Genomic DNA, 17,853 nt, shown 5'->3' on the forward strand with positions numbered 1-17,853 from the left:
GGTGTACGTGGCTGGCGCCTTAGCCGGTTGAGCTATAAGCGCCGAGCCGCAACTTTTTTTTTTTTTGCAGTTTTTGGCCAGGGCTGGGTTTCAACCCGCCACCTCTGGCATATGGGGCTGGCACCCTACACCTTTGAGCTCAGGCGCCATCCAACTTTTTTTTTTTCTTTTTTGAGACGGTGTCACTCTGTCACCTTCGGTAGAGTGCTGTGGCATCACAACAACCTCAAACTCTTGGGCTCAAATGATTCTCTTACCTCAGCCTCCCTAGTAGCTGGGACTATGGCACCTCCACAATGCCCGGCTATTCATTTTGTTCAGCAGGCCCAGGCCGGGTTCAAACCCACCAGCCCTGGAGCATGTGGCCAGTGCCCTAAACACTGAACTACAGGTGTCCCAGCCAGAGCAACTTTTTGACACCATAAGTCATCTCAAAAATTTGGTGGCTCTCACAACTCTTACTGTGACACAGAAGACCCCTATAATCTCCACTGACCTCTGCTTGGTGCAGTCCAGCTACACAGGCCAGTGCTGTTCCTCCAAAGGGCCAAGAACACTCTACCTCAGTCTAGAGGTGCCAAGGCACCAGTGAGGCCTAAATTTAACCACATCACTGGTTCCTGCATGGTGTCAGGTTTCATTCCTAAGACCCCTCTGAAGCAGAGAGTATGCTATACCCTCTTCTGGATGAGGTGGAAATGGAGGACTTGCCATGGAGGGACCAGAGTGAGAGTTAAGGGTGGTCTCCCTCCAGAGCCTACACTAATGCTATCCTACCATCCCAATTTTTTTTTTTTTTAAACTACCACAGGGACAATCACCTTCCTATACACAGGTATAGCCACCTGGCGTCTGCAAGTCTAGGTGCTCTGGCACCAAACTGTATGTGATCAGCCCACCTCCCTGGCCAGCAGTAAGGGAAGACAAGCAGTCTTTGCTGGAAGCTGCTGCCACTGCACAGACAACCATCAGACTCAGCAGGTATCGCTTGAGCCGGCCCCAGGAGTAGCCTGTCCCTGCCTTGAGAAGGATTTGTCTTTAAATGTGTTAAATAGCCCAGGTGGAGGTGTTTATGTCAGACTGGCCTGTTTCTCTTAGCCTGAGGCCAAGCACTGCAGCTCACACCTATAATCCCAGTACTTGGGAGCTGAGGCAGGAGGATCACTCCAGGCTCAGAGTTGGAGACCAGCCTAAGCAACAGGCCCTGTTTCTATAAAAAAAATAATGTAAAATTAGCTGGGCATGGTAGTTCTAGCTACTCAGAAGGCCGAGGCAGGCGAATCACTTGAAGTTTTCAGACCAGCCTGCACAAAAGCAAGAGTAAGATCAAGATCCCGTTTCCAGGCTCAGCACCTGTAGCTCAGTGGGTAGGGTACTGGCTACCTACACCAAGGCAGGCGGATTCAAACCCAGCCTTGGCCTGCTAAATAATAACAACTGCAACAAAAAAAAAATAGCCATTGTGGCAGGTGCCTATAATCCCAGCTACCTTGAGCCCAAGAGTTTGAGGTTGCTGTGAGCTGCGTTGCCACAGCACTGTACCAAGGGCCACATCTGTCTCAAAAAAAAAAAAAAAAAAAAATCCAGGCAGTGCCTGTGGCTCAAAGGGGTAGGGAACTGCCCCCATATGCCAGAAGTAGAGGGTTCAAAGCCATCCCTGGCCAAAAAAAAAGATCCCATTTCCAATAAAAATACAAAAATTAAGTGAGCGTTGTGGTGGGTGCCGGTAGTTCCAGCTACTTGGGGAGGCTGAGGCAAGAGGATAACTTGAGCCCAAGAGTTTGAGGTTGCTGTGAGCTATGATGCCATGGCACTCTACTCAGGGTGACAGAGTGAGACTCTGTCTCAAAAAAATGAAAAAACAGAAGCATCTGGACTGCAGCAGGCTAAGTTGCCCACAGGCAGCATTTTTTACACTTGGAATAAAAATTTCCAACCACACTGCACAGGCTTGGGCAAAGGCTGTAGGATCAATGGGGACCAATCTGTGTCGGAAGGAAGTGGACAGTTAGCTATCATGCTGCCCCTCCCACCCCACACCTAACAGAGCTGCCGGGTGCAGGCCAACAAGGCAGTATGCTGCAGGCAGCATGGGAAGGGGGCCCACAGGGTCCTCTGGCTTTACTTCTCTCTTGTGGAAGGCACTGGAGGAAGCTCAGGGTCACCTGTGCCACAACCAAGGGTAGTAGCTGATCAGGAGACCTTGTGGTTAGACCCACATCTGGACAGGGCAGTCTGAAGCCTCCTGCTGTCCCTCACTCACCCTGAGCTGTTGCTCATAGTTCTGTCTAGCCTGGAGAGCTCTGATTTAACCTGACCAATGCTCAGGGTTTCTGGAGCTGTCCAGCCCCAGACCTGCAGCCTGCCACAGCCAACATCTGACCTCTAGCTTTAACCAAGGTCAAGCAGCCTGATCCTTCGGCATTCAGCAGTGGTGTAAGAAACCTGGTCATGTGCCCACTGGAAGTCAGCCACAGCATTTTTTTTTTTTTTTGAGATAGTCTCAAGCTGTTGCCATGGTGTCACAGCTCACAGCAACCTCCAACTCTTGGGCTTAAGCAATTCTATTGCCTCAGCCTCCCAAGTAGCTGGGACTACAGGTGCCCACCACAACACCCGGCTATTTTTGGTTGTAGTTTTCATTATTTTGTTTTGTTTTGTTTTTTGTTTTTTGAGACAGACTCTCAAGCTGTCACCCTGGGTAAAGTGCCATGGCATCACAGCTCACAGCAACCTGCAACTCTTGGGCTCAAGTGATTCTCTTGCCTCAGCCTCCCAAGTACCTCGGACTACAGGCCCCTGCCACAAAGCCCAGCCATTTTTTGATTGTACCTGTCATTGTTGTTTGGTGGGCCCGGGCTGGATTCAAACCCTCCAGCTTTAGGCACATCTTACAGGGGTCAGACCTCATGTTCTTTAACGTGGCATAGAAAAAGCTTAGGGTAATTCTAACCTTAAACTGTGGATCCGGAGTGTGGCTTGAAGGCTTATTATCTTTGAAAACACAAGTGCTCTATTGAGTTCAGTGGAATCTTCTAATTCTCAGTAACATAACCCCTGTTATGGGTGTATATGGCTGGCACCTTAGCCGCCTGAGCTACAGGCGCCAAGCCTGTCATTGTTTACCAGGCCTAGGCCAGGCTCGAACCTGCCAGCCTCGGTATATGTGACTGGCACCCTACTTACTGAGCTATGGGTGCTGAGCCCAGCCACAGCATTCTTAACACAAAGCTCTGTACCCCAAGCCATCTTGTCCAATATCTCTGTGGCTTCCCTTGACCCTGTTGAAGCGTTCCCAGTGGTTACCCCATAGGTCTGGGGGCACTGCATAACAGAGAGAGATCAAAGCTAAGATCTTCCATGCCCTGGGCCAGCAGGTCTGAGCACACCAACAAGGTCTATACCACAGCTGCCACATGTCCTGGAAGCAGGTATGCCAGACTGGTCTACAACAGGCCTCTGATTATAAGCCACATCTCAAGGAACTGAAGAGAAGGAAGAGTAAACCCCTTTGTGACACCTCCTACCTGAAGAGTCATGGACATATACCCTAAGCCCCTGGGCCACACTGAGCTGAGTAGTGCTATTATTTTTCACAGCCCTATGGCATGACTAACACTATTGTACCATTCTATAGGCTGTGCAGCTGAGGCCCAAAGAGCTTAACACCTCACCCAGTGACTGACAGTAGGGTCTGGGTTTAGTTCCCTTCTGTGTCCAGAGCCCCTAAGGACAGCAAGGTAGGTACAAGCAGGGTTCCACTTATCCACAGCCATTGGCTACATGCATCCCTTGCCTCCTCTGGGCCTCAGTTTCCCAAAATTATAAAACAAGAACACATAAAAGTATCACAGTTTGTTATTTTAAGGATTTCTTTTTTTTTTTGCAGTTTTTGGCCAGGGCCAGGTTTGAAACCGCTACCTCCAGTATATGGAGCTTGTGCCCTACTCCTTTGAGCCACAGGCACTGCCCTATTTTGAGGATTAAGTTATTTAGCATCTACACTTGGATTCTCCCCAAAACCTGGAGTGCTCCCCCATCTCTAGCAGCCTTCCCTGCCTCAGGTACTAGCAGCTCCAGCCTCTGGGCACTAATTTGCCAGGCCATCCCATCAGCTCTCCCCACAAAATACAGCCAAAATCCAATGCCCTTTTTTTTTTTTTAAAAAAAAAAAAGAGAGTCTTACTTTGTTGCCCTGGTAGAGTGCTGTGGCCTCACAGCTCACAGCAACCTCCAGCTCTTAGGCTTAGGCGATTCTCTTGCCTCAGCCTTCCAAGTAGCTGGGACTACAGAAACCCACCACAGCACCTGGCTATTTTTTGTTACAGTTTGGCCAGGGCTGGGTTCGAACCCACCATCCTCACTCAGTATATGGGCCTGGCACCCTACTCACTGAGCCACAGGCACCGCACCCAATGCCCTTTCATAACCTGGTTTTCTCTGGGGCTCTGACTCCAGCCCCTACTCCACACATCAGCCACAGGGGACCTATTAAGACCTAAGTCAACCTCCCCTGCTCTATGGCCTCTATATGCCTCCATGGTTCCCATGTCCCTCAAAAGAGGTATGGCCTGGGCGGCACCTGTGGCTCAAAGGAGTAGGGCACCTGCCCCATATACCAGAGGTGGTGGGTTCAAATCCGGCCCCCAGCCAAAAATGGCAAAAAAAAAAGAAAAAGAGGCATGGCCCACAAGGCCCTACTTGATCTGCCCCATCGCCCTCATCTCTCTATCCCCATCTTTCTTCCCATCTCCCTACACTCCAGCCTCAGGGTCCCCCATTATTGCACCAGGCATACACTCATCTCAGGGCCTTTTCACTGGCTGTTCCTTCCACCTGCAACATTCTCCTTCCAGATATCCACGAGGCTTCATCCCTTCTCCTCCTTCCCTGACCGAGATTTCAAACTGAGGCCTCCAGCCACACACCCACATCTCTGCCTTCCCTCACCGTACCCCACTCTTCTCTCCTCCCCTGAGCCTCAGCTCTGTCTCAGCACTGGGGCTACCTCCCTGCCAGACTGCAAGGCCTGAGAGCTGGCTCTGCTTGGTTCCCTGCTGTTTTTTTTTTTTTTTTTTTTGTAGAGACAGAGTCTCACTTTTTTGCCCTTGGTAGAGTGCAGTGGAGTCACAGCTCACAGCAACCTCCAACTCCTAGGCTTAGGCGATTCTTCTGCCTCAGCCTCCTAAGTAGCTGGGACTATAGGCACCTGTCACAACACCCGGCTATTTTTTGTTGCAGTTTGGCCGGGGCTGGGTTTGAACCCACCACCCTCAGTATATGGAGCCTACTCACTGAGCCACAGGCGCCTCCCGGTTCCCTGCTGTTTTGCTGTTCGTGTCTAGTGCCAAAAGAGACTCAGCAAACCGTAGGTGCTATGTAAGTGTTAGCCATTACTAGTCCTAGTTCCCTGCCTTCCTCACTCTTGAGAGTGGGAAGAGAAGGGTACAATGAAGCCCACACCACCCAAGTATCCAGGGCATAAAGAATCCATCTTTTTTTTTTTTTTTGCAGTTTGGCCAGGTCCGGTTCACACCCACCACCCTCAGTATAAGGGGCTGGCGCCCTACCCAGTGAGCCACAGGTGCCCCCCAAGAAACCATCTTTTGAAAGGTCACAAGGACTGGGTGTGGTGGCTCATGCCTATAATCTAGCACTCTGGGAAGCCAAGGCAGGTGGATTGCTTGAGTTCAGGAGTTCAAGATCAATCTGAGCAAGAGCAGGACCCTGTCTTTACTAAAAATAGCCTGGCATTGCAGCAGGTTACTGTAGTCCCTCCCAGCTACTCAGGAGGCTGAGGTAAGGCAATCACTTGAGCCCAGGAGTTTGAGGTTGCTGTGAGCTGTTGAAGGAAGGGCAAGGGCATACTACCCAGAGTGACAAAGTGAGACTCTATCTCAAAAAAATTCATGAGGACTTGGTGGGTGGGTGAGGTAGCTTGGCACCAAGAGGTCTGGGTTATGGTAAGTGTTCCACAAATGTCTCTGATCCCTGAATAAGAGTGTTCCCAGGCTTGGCGCCTGTGGCTCAAGCAGCTAAGGCGCCAGCCACATACACCTAAGGTGGTGGGTTCGAATCCCCAGCCCGGGCCCGCCAAACAACAATGATGACTGCAACCAAAAAATGGCCAGGCGTTGTGGCGGGCACCTGTAGTCCCAGCTACTTGGGAGGCTGAGGCAGGAGACTCGCTTGAGCCCAGGAGTTGGAGGTTGCTGTGAGTGTGATGCCATGGCACTCTACCCAGGGGGATAGCTTGAGGCTCTGTCTCAAAAAAAAAAAAAAGAGCGTTCGCAGACGAGTCACGTTCAAATCTGGACTCCACAGCTGCTTCCCTGACTTTGTGCATGATGAGAGAGTCCCCCATAGAGGCTCCAGCTCCTTCAAAGCAAGAGCACAGAGCAGGCCTGGCACACAGTGGGAGCTTTATTACAGTCCCAGGGTTAGCTACTGTTGACTACACGTTCCCCAGACGGCCCTGCCTGAGTTGGCTGGCTTGGGCCCAGCCTGTCTGCGCCCAGCCGGCCACCGGCAGCAGCAGGGGGCAGGATTTCCCGCTGAGCAGGCAGGTCCCTCCTCTGCAGTTTGAAAAGAACCCAGCAGGGTTAACCCTCCAGCTCCGGGCTGCCCAGGACGGCCCGATAGTCCCTCTCCCTTATTCAGTGTCAGCTGGGCCGCTGCGTCAGACACGCGGGTCTTGGCCACCAAGCCTACCCTCTGAGCCACAGTGTCTGCATCCATGAGACGCGTTCCCCTATCCTCAAGGTTAAAAATGAGCATTCAATGAGAATAAGGAGTCAGCGCCGAGTGGGCGTCAGTCACTGGGGCCATCCTCGCCCTCCACACCCGGCCCACTGCGGGGGTGGTTGGGGTGGGGTGCAGAAGGTGGCGATCGTGGCAGGCAGCCTCGGTTATCAGGCCCGGGAAGGGCCACCGGGGAGGAGGTGACTCTGCAGCCCCCGGCCCTTATCGCTTCCTGCCTTCTTCTTGGGAACAGGCCGTGCTGTCCGCCTGCCTGTGGAGGCCACTGTCTGGGGAGGGTGGGGGGCAATATGAAGGACTCATTCCTGCCCAAGGATATCAGAAGGTGGACCGGGCTGTGGGAGTGAGGCGTTTGGATGCTTTGGGGCCCTCTGCGCTCACCGCGCCAGGGAAAGGCGCGTCTCCTTTAAGAGCACAGCTCCGCCCGCCCCCTCCGGGCTGGAGCCGAATTCCAGGGAGGCGGGGCGGAGACAGCGGCGAGGTGGAGGCCGCGGCGGCGGGACGGATCCGAGTGGAGGCTCGGGCGGCGCCTCCCTGCGGCGGGCCCGGCCCGGCTCCGGCCCCGGCCGGGGCGATGCTCCCCGGGGCCGCGGGATGAGCCAGGTAAGCGGGGACACCCCCAGCGTCCCCTGCCCGGCGCGCACTGATGCGGGCCGAGCGGCGGCGTCCGCGCCCTCTGTTCCCCAGGGCTGTGTGACCTTGGGCGGCCCCGCACCCTCTCTGGGCCCGAGCCCGAGGACTGGCGCGGTCTCGGGTAACCATTCCGAGAACTGGCCCGGCACTCATTGGCCTGGGCCACTGGGGTGGGGGGGCTTCTCTGAGGAGGCGGGGCCTGGCCCTGGCTGCGGGATCGCGGAGAGCCGCAAAGCTGGGCCGCCTGAGTGCCCTGGCTCCTCCACCCACGGCTCTGCGTGCGACCTTTAGCCATCTCTTACCCTTTATGCGCCTCAATTTCCTCATCTGTAAAATGGAAATAATACCACCGCGCGCTCAGCCCTACCCACGGTCATAGCTGTTACTGATATTACTGTTGCTATGTCGTTGTTATAATGGCACACTGCTTAGGGAAGGAGAGGGCCAGGGGAGGAGTCTGGACCTTCCCGCAAGAGGTGAGATGGGCACCAGCCTTGAGCAACGGAGATAATCCACCCTGAGGTAGGGACCCGGGTTCCTCTCTTATCGGCTGGGTTTCAGACCTTAGGTTTTACCTCTCCAGGTCTAAGCCCTTAACAATTGTCACCACCCTGCTTGGGAGGGAGGGCTTAGCCAAAACTCAATCCCCACCCCGCAAAAGAGCCAAACAGCAAACACTAGATTGTTTATAAAAATTATCCTATTGGGCTCGGTGCCTATAGCTCAACCGGCTAAGGCGTCAGCCACGTACACCTAAGGTGGCGGGTTCGAATCCCCAGCCCGGACCCGCCAAACAACAATGATGGCTGCAACCAAAAAATAGCCGGGCGTTGTGGCGGGCACCTGTGGTCCCAGCTACTTGGGAGGCGGAGGCAGGAGACTCGCTTGAGCCCAGGAGTTGGAGGTTGCTGTGAGCTGTAATGCCACGGCACTCTACCCAGGGGGACAGCTTGAGGCTCTGTCTCAAAAAAAAAAAAAAAAAAAAAAATTATCCTATTGAAGCTGGGCGTGGTGGTGGGTTCCTGTAGTTGGGTTCCTGTAGTCCCAGCTGCATGGGAAACTGAGGCAGAAAGATCTGAGCTCAGGAGCTGGACCACTGCATTCCAGCCAGGAGGGAGGGAGACCTTGCCTCAAAAAAAGAAAAAAATTATCTCACTTATTCCTACAAGGCATTAATGTTACTGTAACCATTTTGCAGCTGAGAAAACTGAGGCATTGAGAGGTTTCTCACAGCCAGTATATAAACCGGGGCTGGTGCAGGTGGTCAGTGGCTTAGTCTGTAATGAGCACTCACAGCCATCCTGACCTATGTCCCTGCCCACAGTGACTTGGCTGGCCCGGGGCATGGCGGACCCAGTGGCAGGCATCGCAGGCTCGGCGGCCAAGAGTGTGCGGCCATTCCGCTCAAGTGAGGCCTATGTGGAGGCCATGAAGGAGGACCTGGCTGAGTGGCTCAATGCCTTGTACTGCCTGGGACTGCCTGGAGGTGATGGCTTCCTGACAGGACTGGCCACAGGGACAACCCTGTGCCAACATGCCAACGCTGTCACTGAGGCGGCCCGAACCTTGGCTGCTGCCCGCCCAGCGCGAGGTGTGGCCTTCCAGGCGCATAATGTGGCACCTGGCTCCTTCATGGCCCGAGACAACGTGGCCACTTTCATCGGCTGGTGCCGCACAGAGCTGGGCGTGCCTGAGGTACTCATGTTTGAGACTGAAGACTTGGTGCTGCGCAAGAATGAGAAGAGTGTGGTGCTGTGCCTGCTGGAGGTGGCCCGGCGCGGGGCCCGCCTTGGTCTGCTTGCTCCCCGCCTTGTGCAGTTCGAACAGGAGATTGAACGGGAGCTACGTGCCACACCCCCGGTTCCTGATGCCCCTGCTCCTAGGGGAGATGCCACTGAAACCACTGCTGCACCAGGGGCTCCTGCCCGCGGGCCTCGCATGACCCCCAGCGACCTGCGCAACCTGGATGAGCTGGTGAGTCCCCCAGGACTGCATATGAGGGTCCAGATGGGAGTGCCAGTGCCCGCAACCTGTCACTGAACATACTGGGGTCCACCCTAGTATCTGCAGGACAGCCTGCTCCATGGCAGGGTTGCATATGTTGAGCATCTAGTGAATACTTGGCCCCAAGGAGATGGGGAGGTGCTAGGTGAGGTCACTCGGGCCAGCTGGGCCTGAGATAGAATCCTGTGTCTTGGCACAGTCTTTCCTTTCTTTATGTGCTAACCATGCATTTGCTAAGAGTAGATTCTTCTTCTGGAGGGCTGCATGATTGGGGCACCTCCTCTGTGCCCTCCCTACACTCAGTATCAGACATATGTATGTACAACCTCACAGAGGCTTGGGTTGAGCTGGAACCATGGTGCTTGACTGAGACCAGGCATGAAAGCCCTGGGCAAGTTGCCTTGTATACAGTAGGTGCTCAGCAAGTGCCTTGGGAAGCCCCCAGGGGCCCTGCAGGTCCCTTTCACTCCAGGCACCACTGTAAAGTCTAGCCCTATGTCGCTGCTATTGGTGGGAACAGGAAGTCCTGTTTGGAGCTGCAGGGTTTGCCCTACTCTGAGCTTAGGAGGTGCTGGACCCTGCCCTTACACTCCTTCCTCCATTCCGTGGACCAAAGTGTCCCTGCCACCCCCGCAGCTGGGCTAAGTTTCCTTCTTATCGAGAGATTAGGGACTATCATGTCCCTGCTCAGGAGGTTGGTAGCCGGACGGCTGTGGGCAGAGTCTGGCACCCCACCCCCATCCTCGGCCAGGGTCACCCAAGGCTCCACCTGCTTATTTCCTCTGGCGCCACTGCTGCTGTGGGTAGGAGGCGGGCACAGCTGCCCACATAGCCAGCCTGGCAGTTCTGGGCTGGGGTATATGTGCCGGCTGCCTGTGTGTGTCCCATGTGTTGGGGGTACCCTCCCAACATCAGTGCCCATCCAGGGGCAGGAGCCCCCTGCACTTGGGTTCCATGACCTGCCTCCTCTCAGGGCCTAGACTCAGCTTTCTTGTCTGTGAAGTGGGTAATGGCATGAGGATAGGCTAAGGGATGTTTCTCATCAGGGACTGACCACAGTCCCATCATCTTATCCTGGGTGGCTCCCTGGTCCTTGAGAGCCAAGAGGGGAGCTAGTGAAAGGTCACCAGTGGAAGCTCCCCCCACATCTGGGGCAGCAGTCTCCGTCCCCCATTCCTGAGGACTTGCTTCCTCCTGACCCTGGAGCTGCTGGAGTCAGCCCCCAGGAGGAGGGACTTGCCCTCTGACCTCCAGCCTTTCCTCTTTGGCCTTAGGTAAGGGAGATCCTGGGCCGCTGCACTTGCCCGGACCAGTTCCCCATGATTAAGGTCTCTGAGGGGAAGTACCGCGTCGGAGACTCCAGCCTGCTTATTTTCGTGCGGGTAAGAGTTGGTGCTCTTTCTAGGTGGGCTGCTGGGTCCATGGGACACAGCCATGACCTGCCCATACCCACCCCGCAGGTGCTGAGGAGCCATGTGATGGTGCGCGTGGGCGGCGGCTGGGACACACTGGAGCACTACCTGGACAAGCATGACCCTTGTCGCTGCTCCTCTGTTGGTCAGTGCCCAGGTGGGAGCGGCAGGCAAGGAACCCAGCTTTGTGGGCTCCTCCCTTACACACTGCCTGTCTTCTCTCCCCACAGCCCACCGCCCGTCCCAGCCGAGGGCTCGCACCTTCTCCCCCCAGAGGGTGTCGCCCATCCCCAGCCCCCGCCCTGGTAGTCCAGTCCCTGGAAGTGAGCGCAGGGGCTCCCGGTCAGAGGTGACTACTGGCATCTTAAGAAGCACAAAGGAGGGGCCTGAGACCCCGCCCAGGTGAGATGCAAGAGGAAATGGGAGGTGGGGGCAGCAGCCCCGGCCTGGATGACAATTGATTGAGCTCCAAAGTGACTCACACCCTGGGAAAAGTTCCCGTGGGTGGGGGTGGGACTGGCTTCCCATCTCCATGGCAACCCAACCAAACCAACAACACAGCTGGGCAGGCGCTGGGGGTTGAGCGGAAGCCAGTCCAACCCCTGCTTCCCTCTAGGCCCGCCCTGGGGGAGACGTGAGGCTTGGGGAAGGGAGTCTAGGGCCCAGGAGACCTTTTTTTCCAGTGCCTTTGGGGCTCTGGGCAGCTATGGGAAGCTACCACAAAGTCTCTCACTTCTCTCTGGAAGTCCCCATGACAGATATATGCCTTGGACAGCCCCACCAGCCACATACCTGTTGTTCCTGTCCCTGCCCTTCCTGCACGCCAGGCCTTTGTGAACCCCGTCTCTCTCGTTTTCCTGCCCCAGGCCTCGGGATCAGCTGCCTCCTCATCCCCGCTCTCGCCGCTACTCTGGGGACAGTGACTCCTCAGCCTCCTCAGCCCAGAGCTGCCCCCTGAGTGCCCGCAGCGATGACACAGGCACTGGCCCCCGGAGGGAGCGAGCCAGCCGGAGGCTGACCACAGGCACCCCGGCCTCTCCTAGACGCCCCCCTGCCCCACGCAGCCAGTCCCGAGACAGGCTGGATCGGGGTCGGTCCCGCGGGGCTCTGGGAGGCAGGGGAGCCCAGCTGTCGGCCCCTAGCCCTGCCCGGCGGGCACGGAGCCAGAACCGGGAGGAGCAGGCTGTACTGCTCGTGCGCAGGGATCGAGATGGGCAGCACTCGTGGGTGCCCCGGGGCAGGGGCAGCGGGGGCTCAGGTAGGAGCACCCCTCACACTCCCCGTGCCCGCAGCCCTGCTGTACCCCAGCTTTGCCGGCTCTCCAGCCCCAGTCCAGAGTTGGGCACCACACCAGCCAGTGTCTTCCGCACACCCCTGCAGCTTGACCCACAGCAGGAACAGCAGCTGTTCCAGCGCCTGGAGGAAGAGTTTCTGGCCAATGCTCGTGCCCTTGAGGCTGCTGCTAGCGGGATCCCCACTGGACCAGCCCCTGACCCAGCTCGGGGCCCAGACCCTCCAGCTCCTGACTCTGCCTACTGTTCTTCCAGCTCCTCTTCTTCATCCCTCAGCGTCCTGGGTGGCAAGTGTGGCCAACCTGGGGACTCTAGCCGGACAGCCAATGGGCTGCCTGGGCTCCGCAACCAAGCCATGTCCAGTTCCTCTGATGAAGGCAGCCCCTGCCCTGGCATGGGGGGCCCACTAGATGCACCTGGGAGTCCCCTGGCTGGCCCAGAACACTCAAGGAGCTGGGCACGGGGTCGGATAGACACACAGCCAGATGGTAAACCCTCACGCATCCCCACACCTCGGGGCCCCCGTCGCCCATCTGCACCCACAGAGCTCGGAGCCTGGCATGCCCTGCACTCAGTCACCCCAAGAGCTGAGCCAGGTTCATGGATGTGATAGAACAGCCCAACTGCTGCCACACTCCATTCCTTTTCCTTTTCCTTTGTGGCCTTAACCCCCTCTGCATCAGGGAGCCCCCTCCGCCTATTGAGTACCAGACCTCATGGGACCAGACCCCTCGGGACCACATGGCACAATGGGACCTCTGTTGTACATTCCGGTTGGGGGATGAGCGTTGCTATTTAATTACTAATATTATTGATTGCCTTAGAGGAGGCCGGTCCAGCCCGGTGTCCTGAGGACCTGTGGCTCAGGAGAGCCTCTGACAGTAAAGTTTTGCTCCAGCCATCAGTCTTGTTTCTTGGGGACTCAGTCTTGGGGCCATCACACCCTTATGAGGGTCCTCATTACATGTTGAGATTCTAGAGTTAAGAATCTCAGGAGGCTAAGCCTGGCAGCTATGACCTGTAGGCTTAAGATTATCCTGACCAGCCCAGAAATCCCAGGTGAACTCACATTGTTTTCCCTTTTATTACCTCGCAGGAGGTATGGCATAAAGAATATGTCCAATGAAGCTCCAGGAGCAGTCTGAGAGCTGTCAATCAGATTCATGGCCAAGTCCTTTCCATCCAGTGGGCCCGCCTAATGAGGTCCCTAAAAGGACTGAGTTCAATGGGGCTTGGGTACCTGGCTGGGTACAAAGAAGTTCAAAGGGAGGCCCGCTGCATGGGAGATTGGGTGGGGACTTTCCTCAGCCAGTCAGGACGGAGACTTTGCCCTGTCTGGTCCAAGTGAAGTTGAGCGATCTCTCCAATCCAGGTCCCTGGCTCTTCCAGTCAAAATCAAGACCCATCGGCTGCGGCGTCTTATCTAATCACATGAGGGTGCAGCGCGCAGGGTGCAGCGCCCCCTGCAGACGTAGGGCCGGGTGTGCAGGGCGCGCACGTACCAGAGCGCAGCGCAGCAGCTCGCGGAAGAGGCGCAGCACGTGCCAGTTGTACTTGGCTGAGCACTCCAGGTAGCCGCAGCGCCAGCCCCTGCGCACCAGGGCTGCCAGCGCGCGTCGCGGTCCAAAGCGCAGCCGCTGCCGGTCCCGCTTGTTTCCTACCACGAGGATGGGCGCTTCGGGCGCGCCCGCCGGCCTAGGGGCCGAATGGGGATGAGAGACACGGTGCCAGAAGCCATGGCCGGAGAATCCCCCAGTGGGCATATACGCACAGGCACCTCCCCTTCCTACGACCAGAGAACTCCCTAACAAACACCAGGCCCTTGTGGGCCAGAGACTTAAGTATAGCTGGAGACCTTGAGGTGGGCAAAGGCCTGATTGGGAAGGCCCCAGACCCGGCCCATGACGGTGAGCGAAACCTGTTCAAGCCCCTCAGGTAAAGCCAGGCCAGACCAGCAGTAGCTCCCACCACCACCTCCTGCCGCGCCCTCACCTGGTCTCGGCGATACGCTGCCGCAGGGCCTTCACGTAATCGAAACTATCCGGGCTGCAGATGTCATAGACCAGCACAAAGGCGTCCGTGTCCTGCAAGCTCCAATCCTTAGTGTCTGTCCACTCCTGGGGGCAGGAGGCCAGTGTTTGCGGGATTCCCTTTTCTACCATCCAGCCCCAACCCTCTGCAGGGGCTTTGACGCTAAACCCACAGGTCGTCTTTAGGCTTCCGCCACCCTCAACCAACCTCTGTGCCCCCTCGGCCAAGCTGCAGGGGCCTTACAGTCGTTAGGGCTGCCAGGATAAAAATTTCCAAATCGGGCCTGAAAACTGTTAGACGCCCCGCCTCCTTCATCCTTGCTCTCCCCTCTTCTCACCTCCCTGCACCCCCATCTTCTCCTTTCATCCCAACTTCTCAGAGTTGAGCCTTCCCCTTCTTCCTAACTCTGCTTAGACCACTTGCCCAACTGATGCCCTGGCTGGTTACTGCTGCCTCTGAGACTAATCCCACAACCCTCATCTGGAGCCCTGTGAACCACCAGGCCCTGAGACCACCGACTGTCCACAGCTGTACACCTTTATGCCTCTGTTGTAAGCACCTGCTGGTCTTTCAACATGAAATAATTCTTGTCACTTCTTTTACTGAAAAATTCACTCAGCCTTCCAGGTTCAGCTCAAATGCCACTCCTACCAGGAAGCCCTGCTCAGTACCCCCTGCTCTTTCCCCTTCATCTCTCTGTGGCTTTTATGTTCCTAGGATTGAAGGTCTGTCCTGGACCTTGCACAAATTACTAAATGAATGTTTGCTCCAGGGCACAGAAATGAGGGCAGAGAATGTCTCCCCTAGACAGTACACCCGTCTGCCTGGCCCCAATCTCTCCTGCTGGGGCTCTGCTCTGGGCCCCGAACACCACCCCGTGACCTCCGGGAGACACGGCCATGCTCCGCCACTCACTGATCCAGCCCACCAGTGGAGACAGGCAAAGACAGAAGCACCCACAGGAAGAATAAAAAACCACTTGGCAAAATGTCCCCATGGCTTGGGCTTAGGCGCCTTGGGCCACCAGGGAAGACTGAAACACACATACACCAAGACACATTCATCTTTCAATCCCTCAGCATAGTTGGGCGCCTTGGGGCCATCCACGCGGACACGCACGTGTGCACCGAACACACCTCACACTGTCACATGCCCCTGCCCTCTTCTCCACCCGCTACCTCAAGACCCCCCGGGCTTGGGCTAGGGCCAGCGACGTCGCCGTCGCGGATGCTCAGGTCGTAGACCGCGCCGTCGAGCAGCACTGCAGGCCGGTAGAGGCGCGGCCCTTCGGTGGGCCGGTGGCGCTCAGGGTAGTCACCGAACAGGAACTGGCGGATAATGGCCGTCTTGCCCACGCCCGGGGCGCCCAGAACGGCCACCCGCAGGCTTCCCCCCATGGCCGGCCGGCGCTGCCGCTCCCCACGCCGGGAAGCTTCATGGGCCGGCGCCGAGCCGTGCGCCCCGCGTGCCCTGCCCGGTGGGCCGCGGCCGCGGCTTTCCTCGTTGCCCTCTGGAGCACCTGCTGCCGTGAGAGGCCAGGGCCGAGGACAGAGCTGGTGGCGAGACAGGTGGCGGACGCACGAGCAGCTCCGGCGGGTGCCGAAGCTCGGGAGAGGCAAACCCGGCGTGCGGCGCGCAGACACTGCCTCAGCTCTGCAGCGCGAACCCAGGCGCCGCCGGCAGCGCGGGGGCCCCGAGGTCCGACCTCCTCGCGGCGCCGAGCGCGTGGGGCGGCGCTGCCTCTCGGAGCCTCTGTCCCTCTGTCCTTCTCTCTTGCTTCCGCGCCTGGAGTCCCTGTCTCAGCAGGCTGCGCGACTGAGCGAGTCGGGCCTTCCAGAAGCGGCGATGAGGTAACTGCCCGCCCACCCCTCCCTCTTTTCCCCTACCACCTTCCCCTACCTCCTCGGGACGCCCCTCCCGGGAAGGGTCGCAGGAAGGTGACTAGGGGGCAGGGAGCCCGAGGAGGGCCCCACCCCCCTCCGCATTCTCCAGCTCCTTTCATCCGCTCCAAAATAGCAGTCCCTTCCCACCCACGTCCGCGTCTGCGTTCGCGTTCCGGTCTCCAGACCCCGCTGGCCCCCAAGCTGGCTCCTGACAAATGCCGACCCCCTGGAGTCTGGCCGCCCGGGCTCGGACTAGGGGGTTGGGGACAGCTGTGTTGTGACCTTGGTTCAATCACAGCACTGGACTGGGTCTCTGCTCCCCATCCATCAAAGGCAGCCGCTTCAAGAGGCTTCTGCCATTTCTTGAGAACCTACTATGTGTCTGGCCCTTAATGTACTAAGCTATGACCTACAAAAGCCGTGAACCTACAGCCTCAACCAGGCACTGCCTTTTTTGAGAGGAGGAAACTGAGGCCTGAGAGGGGGATCTCCAAGGTTAGAAGGATGGAGGGTGCTTAATCTCACGGTCGCTAAGGCCCCTCCCACCTTCCTCCTGCCTACACAGGTAAATGGAAAGCACTAGACCTTATTCCAAATGGCTGTCCTGGAGGCGAGGTCAGGACAACACACACAGGAGTCCTCCTGGCCCAACAGGGGGTGGCTCAAGGTGGATAAATACAGAAAGAACCAGAAGTTGGTGGACATCACCTCCATCACTGCTAAGGCCTCCCGTCCTGTCTGAGTCTCTAACAAGGGGTGCACCCTCCAAACTATTCTCCAGTACCCAAATTCCCCCTGCCTGGAGATAGTGGAGAAGCTCCTTCCTTAACTCACAGCTTGGGAAGTCTGGGTTTGTGCCCCACCCCCTGCCTCTTCTGCATAGAGTGCTGCGGCATCACTGCTCACAGCAACCTCCAACTCCTTAGGCTCCTTGCCTAAGCCTCCTGAGTAGCTGGGATTACAGGTGCCTGCCACATCCCCCGACTATATATATTTTTTTCAGTTTGGCAGGGGCCAGGTTCGAACTCACCACCCTTGGTATATGGGGCCGGTACCCTACCCACTGAGACACAGGCACTGCCCTACTGAGATGGATTAAAAAAAAAAAAAAAAACAGAAAAAAGGGAAAAGTTTTTGCCTTAGAAGGAAAGGTTTCAGAACACATGGGATCTAGCAACTGTAAGAACACAGACAACATATCCACCCCAGCCTGGGGGAAGGGGGTGAGGGGGAGGAAGAGCTAAACCCTGAAGGAGGGAGGAGGTGTATCCTCCAGGGAGCAGGTGATAGCAAGCAGAGGGGTGTTTGGTAGGTGTGATTTCATCTTTCCATACTGGATCAGGGGCCTGGGTCCACTTTCTCTTCACTCCTCAGCACTAGGCAACTTAGACTCAGCTCTGTCAAGTTCCAGGTCTTCAAGCTCAGTAAGTGTGGACCCCTAGCTTCATCTTTCTTTATGCCATGATTTTCCCTTCATTTAATTTCCCCTGTCACATTTAACTTTTCAAACTTGTGAGTTTTTAACCTTTCCAGCTTCTTCTTTTTTTTTTTTTTCTTTGAGACAGAGTCTCACCCTGTCGCCCTGGGTGGAATGCCATAGTGTCATCATAGCTCACAGCAACCTTGAACTCCTGGGCTCAAGCGATCCTCCTGCCTCAGTTTTTCTATGTCTATTTATTTATTTATTTTATTATTTTTTTTCTTAGAGAGTCTCACTTTATCACCCTTGGTAGAGTGCCGTGACATCAGTCACAGCAACCTCCAGCTCTTGGGCTTAGGTGATTCTCTTGCCTCAGCCTCCCGATATTTTTATTTATTTATTGTAAAAAAAAAAAAAAA

The 17,853-nt window shown here is 56.3% G+C and overlaps 2 protein-coding genes across 4 annotated transcripts; one reads left to right on the forward strand and one right to left on the reverse strand.

Moving 5' to 3' along the window:
• Positions 1 to 7,205: 7,205 nt before the first annotated feature.
• On the forward strand, positions 7,206 to 13,001 carry GAS2L1 (growth arrest specific 2 like 1). Of its 3 annotated transcripts, none has more exons than XM_012805239.2 (6): positions 7,206 to 7,362; positions 8,717 to 9,366; positions 10,671 to 10,778; positions 10,857 to 10,953; positions 11,039 to 11,210; positions 11,675 to 13,001. In XM_012805239.2, the coding sequence occupies exons 2-6, from the start codon at positions 8,737 to 8,739 to the stop codon at positions 12,708 to 12,710; spliced, it is 2,043 nt and encodes a 680-aa protein (XP_012660693.1). In that variant the 5' UTR covers positions 7,206 to 7,362; positions 8,717 to 8,736; the 3' UTR covers positions 12,711 to 13,001. The 3 variants fall into 3 exon arrangements, with proteins under 3 accessions (XP_012660693.1, XP_012660694.1, XP_003789901.2); XM_012805240.2 differs by lacking the exon at positions 7,206 to 7,362 and adding an exon at positions 7,832 to 7,914; XM_003789853.2 differs by lacking the exon at positions 7,206 to 7,362 and having other exon boundaries at positions 8,550 to 9,366.
• A 178-nt stretch (positions 13,002 to 13,179) lies between these two features.
• RASL10A (RAS like family 10 member A) lies at positions 13,180 to 15,922 on the reverse strand. Its single transcript, XM_003789854.3, has 3 exons — positions 15,310 to 15,922; positions 14,093 to 14,217; positions 13,180 to 13,795 (listed from the first exon to the last, which is right to left on the reverse strand). Exons 1-3 carry the CDS (start codon positions 15,526 to 15,528, stop codon positions 13,528 to 13,530), a joined length of 612 nt encoding a protein of 203 aa, XP_003789902.1. The 5' UTR covers positions 15,529 to 15,922; the 3' UTR covers positions 13,180 to 13,527.
• Between the last annotated feature and the right edge of the window lie 1,931 nt (positions 15,923 to 17,853).

Source organism: Otolemur garnettii, unplaced genomic scaffold, assembly GCF_000181295.1.
Source record: "Otolemur garnettii isolate 467f Iridium unplaced genomic scaffold, OtoGar3 scaffold00038, whole genome shotgun sequence".
Lineage (NCBI taxonomy): Eukaryota > Metazoa > Chordata > Mammalia > Primates > Galagidae > Otolemur > Otolemur garnettii.